The sequence below is a fragment of the Hoplias malabaricus genome, chromosome 2, assembly GCF_029633855.1.
Source record: "Hoplias malabaricus isolate fHopMal1 chromosome 2, fHopMal1.hap1, whole genome shotgun sequence".
Lineage (NCBI taxonomy): Eukaryota > Metazoa > Chordata > Actinopteri > Characiformes > Erythrinidae > Hoplias > Hoplias malabaricus.
This window is the reverse complement of record NC_089801.1, coordinates 26,412,884-26,425,766: the sequence shown is the minus strand read 5'-3', so window position 1 is coordinate 26,425,766 and position 12,883 is coordinate 26,412,884. Positions and strand designations below refer to the sequence as shown.

The following is a 12,883-nucleotide window of genomic DNA, read 5'->3' as shown; positions in this document are numbered from 1 at the left end:
TCATTAATAATCATTTGTAACAACAAAGACAAAAACAGTGACCTCTTTTTTCTCTAAAGTGTCAGAACTTACTGAAAATATCAAGGTAATGAATAAGCTAAGACCTGAGAATGTGAATGTAGTCATCTCACATGTTAAGGGCTACCTGATTATCATTCATATATAAACAAAGACTCTGTTGGTGGTTAACATATTTAAACTTGGTGCTGAAGTTGGCGGGCTTAATGCTGACTGATGGAGAAGACAAAGGGTCTGTCCCAAAAACTGGTGAGCTGTGTAACTAGAGAGCATTTTAAGTCACAGTCTGCTCGCTCCCGACATGTAGGCTGTCCCAATTCTTAGACACATCATTATGCTGTCTACTAAGATATCTTAATTTAAAAAACAAAACGAAAAAAAAACATACAAAAAAAATTATATGTATATATATACATATATATTTTTTTTTAAATTTTTTTTTATTTTATTTATTTATTTACTTACTTATTTTTGGCTTTTTACAAGTTTAGTTTGTATATATATATATATATATATATATATATATATATATTATACAATTATTTTACACATATATATATACATACAAATATACACATATATATATATATACATAAAAAGCAATTTTCCAATTTTCCAAAGACGTATATCCAAATAAAAATATTTCTTACCCGGAAGAGCTTATGAAGTCGAAGAGTAGCACAGCAGAACACAAAACGGATCATTAGCAGCCTCAAAAACTCATCCCCATAGAACTGCAGGAAAGCCTGGTCTGTAAGCCACCCACAATAAAACAACTGAATGAATTATTGAACAGTTTCATCCATCTCTCATCCATAATCATCCAAGGTTATATGTGTAAATTTGCTTAATGTTTGCATACATATTTATAACATGTTACATAAATAAACAGCTCAGTGTGTTTTTATTTCTATTTCTACAATAAATACAATAAATTCTCTCTTTGCACAGTACACCTCTCTGAAAGGCTGCAGTTACCAATGGCTCGAGAACTAGTGAGCATCTGGCCAATGTCTTGGGAAACTTTCTGCAAGAACTCCTGGGCCTTTTCCCACAATCCCTGGTGCATGCTGGTGAGCCCACAGATGGACAAGAATCCCATAAGAGGGTTGTAGAGAAACAGAGTAAATAGACTCCCCCGCTGGGACTGATCTGCAATGAGAGAAATAGATAAAACATAAGTACATTTCAAACGTTTTCACAGTTCAAAGTCACACAAAAACACTCCCACATCTGTGAAGGAGTCTATTTCACACTATACTCATCATCAACTCCCAACTACATATATATGTCAATCTGAACACTCTCATTGCTTATAAGCACTGAATGTATGTAATAGTACAAGCTTTTGTGGCAGTAATCAAACACTTAGTAGCTAATGAACAGAGAAGAACCTTGCATGCTCTTCGGATAAACTGTAGGAGAAAGCAGGCACACGAGTGGCTGGCCAAATAGATTGGAGAAGTTCTACAGGGAGAAAAACAACAAATACAAATGAACATCATAACCATGAATACCACAAAAACTTCAGTGATTGAATACTAATATTTTTGAAAATAGTCATATGGTGAAAGTAAATCTTAACAAAAGAAAGAATATTCATACACTTTCTAAAAACAGACCTCCTCTCAAGTCATTTCAAATGATTTATAATCCAATAGTCATAACATTTTTTAAATATTTATGAATAATAGAAAATACTCAAGACGATGTGTGAATTTATTTGAATAAACTGTATATATGTACTTATGTGAAAACTAAATTCACCTTGTACGCTCTGCTGTTAGATGAATCCACAACCACAAACAGAGGCTTCCTTGTAAAAGGATACAAGTCTCCTGGATGAAGGCTGGTGAAACACACGTGCACACAAAACAAAAAATCAAGGTTGGGTTTTTTACCCAATATAAAATATCCCAGTATAGATATATGTACAAAAACAATCATAATTCATTTTTGTATGACCATTTACCAACATCATCTCTTAAAATTACTTAGGCTGATATACTCCAGCACCACTGCTGTATTAAGACTTTACTATACTAATACACCACCATGACATCAATGTCACTGCAGTGTTGAGTAATGCAGTGGTTTGTATCATCCAAATAATACAAAGTGCTCCTTTATGGTATGTGAATGTAATAAAATATAAAATAAGTGCAGAAGTAAGGAGCTCATTTTAATGGTATGACTGTTAAAACATCTGGCCTGTAGTATGCTCTTTTCCTTCAATCCTTTAGAAGGATGCAATGATACCTTTGCTTTCTGACAAACAATTTTGCATAAAGATTGTCTGCTGCAATACCAACATTTATCATCCACATATGAAGTGGCTGGACATTAATATCAGGGCCAGACAAAACTTTTTGCCATATACCAATATAAATAGAAGAATGTACACTCCTCATATCTACAGATATGTATGGATCTGTTACAATATAAAAAAGACTCCTTTTTCAATTGGATTTTTTAATCTTTTTCAATTGGATTAACGATGGTCTGTACCAGTGCATCTCCTTCTGTGCTTGGTTTCTCTTCTGAACTGTTTCACCATTCACCAGGTCACGATTTGTATTTGTCAAAACTCCTCCAAAATCATAAGGTCCTGAAACAAATCACAGCATAGTACTGTAAATCAGCATACAGCCTTGCCTGGCCTTCTCCTCTGTGTGACATTTCCAAAGATCACTTTTATTTCAGAGAAGATATTTGAGATTGTTGTGTCTCTAAAAGCATGAAAATGAACAAGCAGCACTTTAGCACAGGGAGAAAGAGACAGAAACATAATTACATTGCTTACATTTAAAAATATAACAAGACACAAAATAATAACCATACAGAAAAACTGAGAAATTGAAAAACTTTAAAGTCACATCACCTCACCATAGCTTATCCATTTTATCTAATGTAATATATAAAAGAATGTGTTTTACAGAATGCTCTACAAACATTAGGTAGAGCTTACCTTCATATTCTGAACGTCCAGTGGGAAAGACCCCAGTAGCTGACAGATACACCAGCAGCACGCTGTTAGCTGGTAGCTCCTGAAGTCCAGTAATTATTCGCCCAGTGAAAGCAGTCAAAACACAGGAAAAAACACTTAAAGAAACAATCAAAAACAGGAACGAGACTTAAAAGCACCAAAAAGCATTTAGAGACTTAGTAGAGACAGGCTCAAGTGAATTTTTTTGGTTTGATGCAAAACGTTACTTGCTCAACACTCTACTGTCTCCACTGGCTGATTAACCTTTTTATGATGCACCATAGGAGACAGTTCTGGATTGCAGGCAGGACAATCAAACACATTAACTCTGTGTCTATAAAGTCATGTTTTTGTACTTACTGAAGTATTTAATTATTAGGTAAATTAACTATGAACCTCCTGAAAAAGTTGTCACTTAGATTGCAGCATATGTAAACACTCATCGTGAATGGAATGACTGAATTTGAGTGTTATTTGCATGTATCAGAAGAATATTTCAATTCACGATTAGCATTACATTGCCATTTTTTGTGTACTACATTCTCATTTTGGTACTCATATACTTCCATACACTTTAAGCATTGTTTATGGTAGCGGAAAGTATGGTCTCCATCATTCTCCATTAGTCTCCATCACTACACTGCCCGGCGGCACGGTGGCGCAACAGATTCTCCCTGTGTCCATGTGGGTTTCCTCCGGTTGCTCCAGTTTCCTCCCACATTCCAAAAACACATGTTGGTAGGTGGATTGGCGACTCAAAATGCCCGTAGGTTTAACTGTGTGAGTGATTGTGTGTGTGTTGCCCTGTGAAGGACTTGGTGTATTCCTTCCTTGCGCCCAATGATTCCAGGTAGGATCTGGAACCACTGTGACCCTGAACTGGATAAGCGCTTACAGATAATGCATGAGTGAATGAACTTCACAGCCCAACCATTAAGCCCTGACTGAACGTTGAAATCTGCACCCTGCACAAAGCCTGTACTGCTGATTTCAGATTCAATGTCAGAGCCGGAACACAGCAAGAATTAAGAAAGGAAGGGTGCCTGTTTACTACAAATTCAAGAACACTTCAAACCAAAGACCCATAGCATATGCTGCTGAGATGAGGGGAACCAAGCTGTGGGTGAATCTTCACAAAGCTGCTGGCTGACAATATTCCTGGGCATGTCCTCAGGGAGTATGCCCACTGTCTGTCAATTTTCACAGACATCTCCTTGTCACAGGCAGCGGCACTGATATGCTTCCTATGCATCCATAGGCTAATCTGTCTCAGTTCTGGTGCAAGGACAATCTCTCTCTGAATGTCAGCAACACAAATGATATGCTTGGGGACATCAGGAGAACACATGTGCCTCACACCCACAGAAGGATAGATTTCCCAGCTTAACCTTCTCGAGATCTTCCCCTAAGGAGACTGATGAAGACAGGGATGCATGTACCCATTTTCTACAAAAGAATCATAGAGAGTTTTGACCTGTACAAACACTGTCCAGTCTGTAAATGGGATGTTCTGAGATAAATAAACACTGCACCTTGTAGAAAACGACTGGCCAATGCATTACTTAATTACTTAGGATTGTAGATCAATTAAAAAAACCAAACAAGCCTAAATAATCCCCAATTTGCTGTGTTTTATCATGACTAATTTCCTTGTCCCTTCTTAAGACTGAAGCACTTCTAATAATGGGTATTTAAATGTTAAAGAAATGAATCAATGTAAGATCAAACCAAAATGTTTTTATTTATATTAGTAGTGTCTAGGGATTAATAATTGAATCACAAAAATGTAGTTAAAATTCTAGTACTTCCTTTGATTTTTGGGAAAGAGATAACTGTGTAGTGTCATATGCATGACAAACTGGCTAGAGGACATCATTTGCTTTTTTTAAATTTATTATAATATCTCAATGTAGTTTTGATGATTTTTGAGTTTAGAGAGAAAGAAAGAGAGAGAGAAAGAGAGAGAGCGAGAGACAGATTGGGAGAGAGAGGGGAGGAGAGAAATACAAAGAGAGGGGGGGGGGTGAAAGAGAGAGAGGGGGGGGGTTAAGGGATAGGTAGTTATACATATTTCACCATAAACAAAATGCATTCTATCATCTGAACGCAATAGTAGCAATGCTGTGTATATATCGTTAAATACAACAGCTAATATGTTACTAGACTTTATAAAAAGGATGAATTATGGGAGGAAGTTGTGGGCAAAATTAGCCCAAAAAATAAATAAATAAATAAATAAATGCATTAACTTCCTGTGTGTGTTAACACATTATTTTGACAGCCCTTGTTTCTGTAGTTTACAGTATACTGAGCAGATGTTTCTTTTACACTCTACTGTCTACTGCTATTCTGTTAACGTAGCACTGTGTCCTGAAGTAACTATGTTACACATTCTTCACTCAGTACATCTGTGTTGAGAAGGAAAAATACATCTGTTTCAAATGTGTAGGGTTATTTAGAATACATTCATATATATTGTTAAGCTGTACACCCTGAAGACAATGAATTTTGGGTAAATGATTTACAAAATTACTAAGACAGTGCAAGCAGATAGTGTATGAAACTAATAACTAATGTAATAGCATCAGGAGGACTTGTAATTAATCAAAGAACTGAATAAAATGTTTCTTCTAAATGGCTAATCTTCTTATCCCTCTCTTAATAGTCAAATAAAAGGAAGAAGCCACTGTCCACATTTGCTGGTAATACCAATTTGAAGAAGTGAATGACAATCATTTTAGCAACTATATCTCAAACACATACTGTCAATTTTAAAAATCTGTTTTATTGGCAGGTATTGGTTCTATTATTTCTCAGGCTTAATTGATCGTGACTTTCTAAAGATGTCAGATTAGAGAGGTAATGAACTGTTACCTAACCTTGAAGGAGGCAGACAGGAAGGTATAGAGTTGACTGAAAGTGGGTTTATACAGCAGGTACTTGTGAGGGTTCTCTCGTTTGGCTGGCTTTTCACTTGGCTCCTGCAAAAGAGAGAGAAAATCCAAAGTCTAAGAAACATACAGAGAGAGCAATTCCTATAATAGAGAGAGAGACAGGACTGGTCTAAGAATATTGCCTTACAAGTGTCCCTGGTTTGGTGGAGGTTTGTGTGGCCAGGTTCACAGGTTCCCTCTCAAGGGCTTGGAGCATGCGGAACATATCGATGGTCAACTCACTGAACTTCACCTGAAAACGTATTACATGAAGAGGGCAAAAATCTAATTTTCCAAATATCAAAAATTTGTTCTTGTCATCTTTGTATGTCAATGTGAATTTCTTTCTTTAGGTTTAATCACAGTTTACAAAGTGTTTTTTTTACATGAACATGCCCAATGACGTCTATGTCAACTTTATCATAATTGTTCCCAAAACTCATCTGATTTGTTTAGATATTCTGTAACATACTTCACATTTCCTTTTTTTGTGTGACAAATTTGCAGGTAGGCTTTCCTTCTTATCACTGGTCAATGATGAATGTTTTTGCAAGCAATTCTGCACAGGGAACAACATACCACCTCTTCTGACACAGTTCTACCTTCTGTATTGGAGTTTTAGGTGGTTTTCTAAATCTCATTTTGGCATCCCGAGTTTAAGCGCACACTGTCAAGAGTGACAGAATTTCTAAATCTAAAAACCTGGTCAAAAATCGAGCCTCTGCCAAAAAGAACCATATATATGCCATTTGCATTTTAGTAACACTACTTGCTTGTCCAGCCTTAGCAGTGGATATTTTGAAATGGAACAGTTTGAATGGAAATATGCCTGCTAAACAGAAGGAATACATTAGTGATTGCTTTTTTTTAAAGTAGAGGGCATTGAAAAATATAATTTCATTAATAGTTCATTATTATTTCATTGTTTTTATAAATGTCATTTCATTTCTTAAAAGGGTTTTACAAGTAATTGCACACATATGGCTCTTCGTTGCAAGGGCTCAATTTGTGACCAGCCATAGGTCTTCCTACTCTTTCGATTTGGTTTGTATTCGTGTTGTCAAAGTCACTGTTGTGAGACTTCATATTAAGATTTTGTGAAATATAGTTTATTTTTATTATTATCCACAGAGGCTGGTTTTACTACATCTCAGTTAGATATTTAAAAAAGACAAAATGTGTCACTTGATCAAGAGTGCCCAAAATTGTGCCTAAAACTTTATTTGTTATATATGAGAATTCTATTTAATTAAGTCCTACAGCGGAAAAGGACTACAGGAAACTGTTTTTTACATTATCACTCTCATAGACCATTACATAATTTAATACATTATAATATAAAATTTAAAAACATTTTCCAACTTATTTTATTGTGAATATTTTATAGCATTAGAAGGGATAGAAACACAAAAATTAACAATTAATATATTAAAAAAATGTTATTTTAATTCAAAGTTTTTAACAACTATTGCATAATTCAGTTTTTGTGTGCGTGTCAGTGCAAAGAGAAATCATTAAGAAATTAATCAAACTAATTTCAAATCCAAAATTATACTTCAGATTACACTGATATGCCTAGTTAAAATGCAACAGTAAAAGCATGGGGAGAGGTCTAAATTATCTTTGTGAAATTAAAAGATAAAATATTCGTTGCTATTCAAATCTATTTGTCACCTTACTGTACATGCTTAACTTGCACAACAGTATGGTAATTCCACAATAAATTAACATGAATTCCTTTTTTATTTTAAATAATTATTTCTGTACTCAGTAAAAATGTTCACATATAACTTGGTAATACTTAAGTCTTTGTAAAGTACCTGATTATTGCAATTGCCAACAATTAAAGCATCAGCTAAGATGAGCTGACCAACCACCATGCCCGGTTCTAATTGGGGCACACCCCCTTCCTGCAGCCTACTGGACTTAACCACCACAGTATTTTCATCATTGAGGATCATAACAGGATCTGCCTAAAAACATAGAGACAAAAACAAAACATTTATTTCAACAAAGTCACAAATATTCATTAAATAACCACCATATAACCTGTTATATTTTGTTATTGCCAAAGAGGAATAATCCCACAGATTAATTACTTTAAATATTAATTTTATTTCGATATCTCCTTTAGACATCATGAATATACAACCCACCTCCACGAAAGCTGCTACCTCTTGCAGCACTAGATTCCATTCTAATTGATCTTCTGTGTTGAAACGCTGAGTGTAGTCCTCTATCTCTTCAGAAAGCTCCTGCACCAAAGTAAACAAACAAACAAACAAACAAACAAAAGAACTGGGAATTTACTCCACAGTACTTTCTGAGCATCTGTTATGTTAATCTATAATTAGCAGACCAGGATCATATCCCCCAGCATTGTTATTTTGGCAGAAATCACTTTTTATATTGGCTTTCTTAATTTAATAAAGAGCAAAATATGGAACTGATTATTTTTCACTATATTTCCAGAAAAATATATTGACATTTTCAAAAGTGTAAGGATGCCAAAAACAAGAACTTTAAGCTCTGGGAACTCCAATTTTCAGAATCCTTCAGGCTAATCAGTGCACAAAATGCAAAGTACTCCATGCCTAAGGCCACAGACACAGCAGACCATTTTTGAATCTTTGTAGAGTTGTGACCGGTAGAGTATTTCATATACAAATAAAAATGGTTTTAAAACAGAGTTTTGGCCCTATCCCCTGGATATAACATGTTCCAATCCAAATGATACCACGGCTGTCTGAGGCTGGGCGACCTAGAAGCATAACTGTCATTGTCCTGGATCTCACAAAATCCAGAGTATGTTCCTACCTTGCGCCTAATGATTCCAGGTAGGCTCCAGACCCACCACAGCCCTGAACTTGATAAGCGGTTATAGACAATGAATGAATGAATGAAGTTAACAACCAGGGTAAGTCTGTACTGTGAGTGTATAAATGTGAAGAGTATTCAGTACTAAATTGATTTGGATTTTTAAAATTATATGTACTCTTAATTACACTATTACACCTTGTTCAAAATGCGACAATAAGGGCATGGGGAAATGTCTTATTTTTGACCTTTAGAAAGGTCTCTCTAAATTATTATCTTTGCTATTCTAATCTGTTATTATACGGCACAGGTCTAACTTGCATAACATCTTGGTAATTTTACAGACACTGGACAATACCTTTTTATTATAATAATACTTGTGTCTGTACTCTAAATTTATCACATATAACTTGGTTATTAAATTTCTGAATATACCCTTGTCTTTGTGAAGTACCTAATTGTTGTCAACAGTTAAATCATCAGCTGAGATGAGCTGATAAACCACCATGCCAACCTCAAAATGGGGCACCCCCTACACCCTTATTGTGCGGTGACATACAGGTTCTTCTTCTGAGGCAAGTAAAGCAAGCCCAGAGCACATTCAAACAACACAGAAAAATGTTTGGGTTACAGTAGACGTTCTTGCTCTATGCTACAACAAATGTGGTTTAATGATGGATATCAGATGACTCAGTATGGTTTGGTGATATTCATATGTGAGAATACCAGTGTCTTTATTTTCTTTAATATATCAATAAATGAACAACAGGTCCTAAATCACTGTTTTTTACTTTAACTTGATTTAAATCTACACACCATTAAGCACTTACCTTGACCAAAATCTTAACCAGGTCCATCTTGTTGAGTAGCAAACAAACCACAATAAAACGAGCATAGTACCTTAGCTTCTTTACTACCAACTCAGGCCTGGAAGAGGGAACCATGAAAGATGCAGCAGAATAAGGAAGAGAATGAAAAAACAGAAGAAAAATTTGCTCATTTTTGTCAATAAAAAAGGATATTAAAACACAATAAAAGAATAATCTTTAATATGTTCATATATTGGAAATTTGCATTAACTCATAAAAGTACAAAGAAACCATTTCCACAGTTTTTGTTCAACCACTTGAGTATACTTTACAAGTAAAAACAAATTTAAAGCATGATCCCTGCAACACAATCAACAAAAAGTTGGGACAATAGCAAAATAAGAGCTATTGAAACATTGTAATTAGGGCGGCCACTTCCATGAGTTGCTCACGTCTGTCTCTAGCCTATGTTACATCGAGTACCCATATTTAATGGAGGTGTTGGTTCTGATATTTGTGCCAATATGAGCCAATAAACAACATAAAACAAATTTAAAAGTGTTTTTAATAGTTTGCGTCAAAAAGCAGAACTGTTAAGTGTCTGTCCAAATGTTGCATTAGAGGGCAAACTGGGAGGTGAAAAAACAGGCTGTTCATTATAAAGACGGACATCTGGCCACCCTAATTATACTATAAGCAGGTGAATATAAAATATAATCAAGAGCATCCACCAAAGGTACATATTTTCAAGAAAATTGGCTCAAAACGTTTTGGCAAATAATGAATATCCAACATAAGGAAATGGTCAAAGAATTAAAAAATGACTCTTAATGCCAGATTAAAGATCAATTTTCTTTCACCATCTACTGTATGAAATACTGAGGGGAAAAAAAATCCTGTAGCGCAAAGCCAGAGAACACAGTTTATGTGTGAATGTCCTGACCTCAGACATAAATGCATGAGAATTGTCATGCTACTGTGATAAATATTGTCATATGGGCTCATAAAACTACTGTGAATTAACATTCTGCCAAATTTTTGTTTCTGATCAAAAACCATATATTGCAGTTTACGTGAGATGTATGTTGCCATCAGGGACATCCATGGTTATTTCAGCAAACAGTGCCAGGCATCCTTCTTCTAAAACAGCATGGCTTTGTAGACAGTGTGTGGCCTGCCTGAAATCCATATCTTTTTTGGCGCATCATGAAGAGAAGAATCAGACAACAGTGACCACAGACTGCTGAGCAGCTCAATAACCAAACGATTAAAAAGTATAATAATTAAAAAGAAAATGACGCAGTAACTTTTGTTACAGCTTTTTCCGAGTGTGTCGCAGACATCAATTTCGATTTATTTATTTTCAAGTTATAATCAAGTCAGTGAAAACATTGGAAAGTTTTTCTTTGTATTTTGTTAAGTTAAAAATTACAGATTCTTGCTTTTACTATATTTTGCAAAAAAATACCCCAAAGTGTTTTTAAAGTCTTACCTGTCTTCCTTGTTAACTTGGTAGTAATACGAACGCTGACGGATGGCAGAGTAGAAGGAAAATGCTTCATTTAAGTAACTGGTTTCTGAGGTACGGAGGCTATAGGAAATAATTGTTATAGAGAAAATGCATCAGTACATGTTGAGATCAAAGATCAAGGTATTCTGGTGAAAGCATGCTTACTAGTAATGATAGTACAGTTGGCCGATTTTGGATGCCACCTCTCCAATCTGCCATCTCTTTAGACCGTATCGGTTGTCCAGCACCTGTCTGTGTTCACATTTAACACATTAAAAAAAAGTAATTTTAGAAAAAACTTCTATCAGTCCAAATTCAAAACATTGGGACAATATGAGGAAAATAAATGAAATAATGAATGAATTGATGACTGGCTGGGTGGATAAATGGATGAATTTATAAATGACAAAATTGAATCAAGAACTAGTAAATCCACCTGTATTAAAATATAAACAGTAAATAGACATGTTGTATCTTATCCACTTAGACATCCATTAATTTTATTATCATTTCAGTGAACAATATTAACATTAATTAAGCAATAACACATGAGAGGGAGTGCTATAACATGTGATATTGTTACTGGTTTGCTGTGGCCAAGTGTTCAAGGTCATTACAGCACGCCAGTTCTTGTGATTATATCACAGTTTGTTATCGCTGTTTATTATTAGGTTTTAAGATAAAGAAGACAGTGAAAAATTATTTGTTTGTTTATCAATCTTCCATGAGGTAGAATAGTTCCATTCCATCAAACATTCCTTTTTGCTGTTTTCAATTAATTTTGGATCTTTAACTTGTACTGTGTTGGGAAACAAGGCTGCATTAATTCAGTCTAACTCAGGACAGAAGCAGAGATTAACGCATCAAGTCAATAAAATGTCATGGTTTAACTATTGTTTACAGCAGATTCAGATCATAGTGATATATATCATACACTAAACAATGCTGAGTTCTGTTTAAGTTAAAAGTATGTATTTTGGAGTATCGCTCCAGAGCCATGCTCCTGATCTTTTGAAAGAGAGAAGCAGAGAAAAAAAGCTGCATTTCGACTCCAGTTAAACACAATCACATAAACCACACAGACCTTTTTTTTGTTTCAGATTTTGTTTTGTTTACAAATCAGAAAGCAGATTACACTCCACTGCGCCATAACCCTTTACTCTGTTTGGAATAATGTGCCCGAAAGGAAAATGAACAGGTTCCTCATTGGGTGAAAAAGTCCAGGCGCAGCTCTGTCTTATAAGCACTGGTGTTGTTGCTAGGTTACATGTATTTTGTGGAGTGATACCTGAAGAGCTTTGGTCAGAGTGCCATTATCGTGTAATATTGGCACTCCTGGAACGTCTCTCAGCCAGTCACAGAGCATGTTACACCAGTTTTGACCACCAGATTTTGTTTTCAGTTACCTCTCCAGGCTGCATGAAAACATTAAAAATTAAATTCTGAATTTCAAGGTGCTAAACGTTTAGCATGATGTTTCAACTTTGACCAGCATGTTCTTTATTATTTACAAACATATATTCTTTATTATTTTTCAGCTGTCCTTAATTATTTATAATTTATATATTTCTATGTTCTGCTGGTCAAAACTTGTACAACACACTAAATAATTTTTAATTATTTTTCGTTAATATTCTGCCTTGCACTCAGTGATTCTGGGTAAGCTCCAGACCCACTGCGACCCTGAACTGAACAAGACAATGAATGAATGAATGTTACCATTCTGGCTCACCTCACTAGTCGAAAGAAATTTGGGGAAGAAAAAAAATGTGTTTTGCTGGCTAAAATTGTACAAGTGATGCTAGAAATA

At 35.1% G+C, this 12,883-nt stretch overlaps 1 protein-coding gene across 3 annotated transcripts in view; it reads right to left on the bottom strand.

The window, feature by feature from the left end:
• The window catches only part of scai (suppressor of cancer cell invasion), a 44,246-nt gene that overhangs the window by 4,752 nt on the left and 26,611 nt on the right, over positions 1 to 12,883 (bottom strand). For all 3 annotated transcript variants that reach the window (XM_066661821.1, XM_066661820.1, XM_066661822.1), the window contains 13 exons: positions 11,239 to 11,325; positions 11,056 to 11,154; positions 9,585 to 9,681; positions 8,094 to 8,192; positions 7,758 to 7,910; positions 6,086 to 6,190; positions 5,884 to 5,985; positions 2,987 to 3,065; positions 2,527 to 2,626; positions 1,786 to 1,867; positions 1,413 to 1,485; positions 997 to 1,170; positions 669 to 769 (listed from right to left, as the gene is read on the bottom strand). In XM_066661821.1, coding sequence (XP_066517918.1) covers positions 669 to 769; positions 997 to 1,170; positions 1,413 to 1,485; positions 1,786 to 1,867; positions 2,527 to 2,626; positions 2,987 to 3,065; positions 5,884 to 5,985; positions 6,086 to 6,190; positions 7,758 to 7,910; positions 8,094 to 8,192; positions 9,585 to 9,681; positions 11,056 to 11,154; positions 11,239 to 11,325 — 1,351 coding nt within the window. The remainder of the gene's footprint in view (positions 1 to 668; positions 770 to 996; positions 1,171 to 1,412; positions 1,486 to 1,785; positions 1,868 to 2,526; positions 2,627 to 2,986; positions 3,066 to 5,883; positions 5,986 to 6,085; positions 6,191 to 7,757; positions 7,911 to 8,093; positions 8,193 to 9,584; positions 9,682 to 11,055; positions 11,155 to 11,238; positions 11,326 to 12,883) is intronic.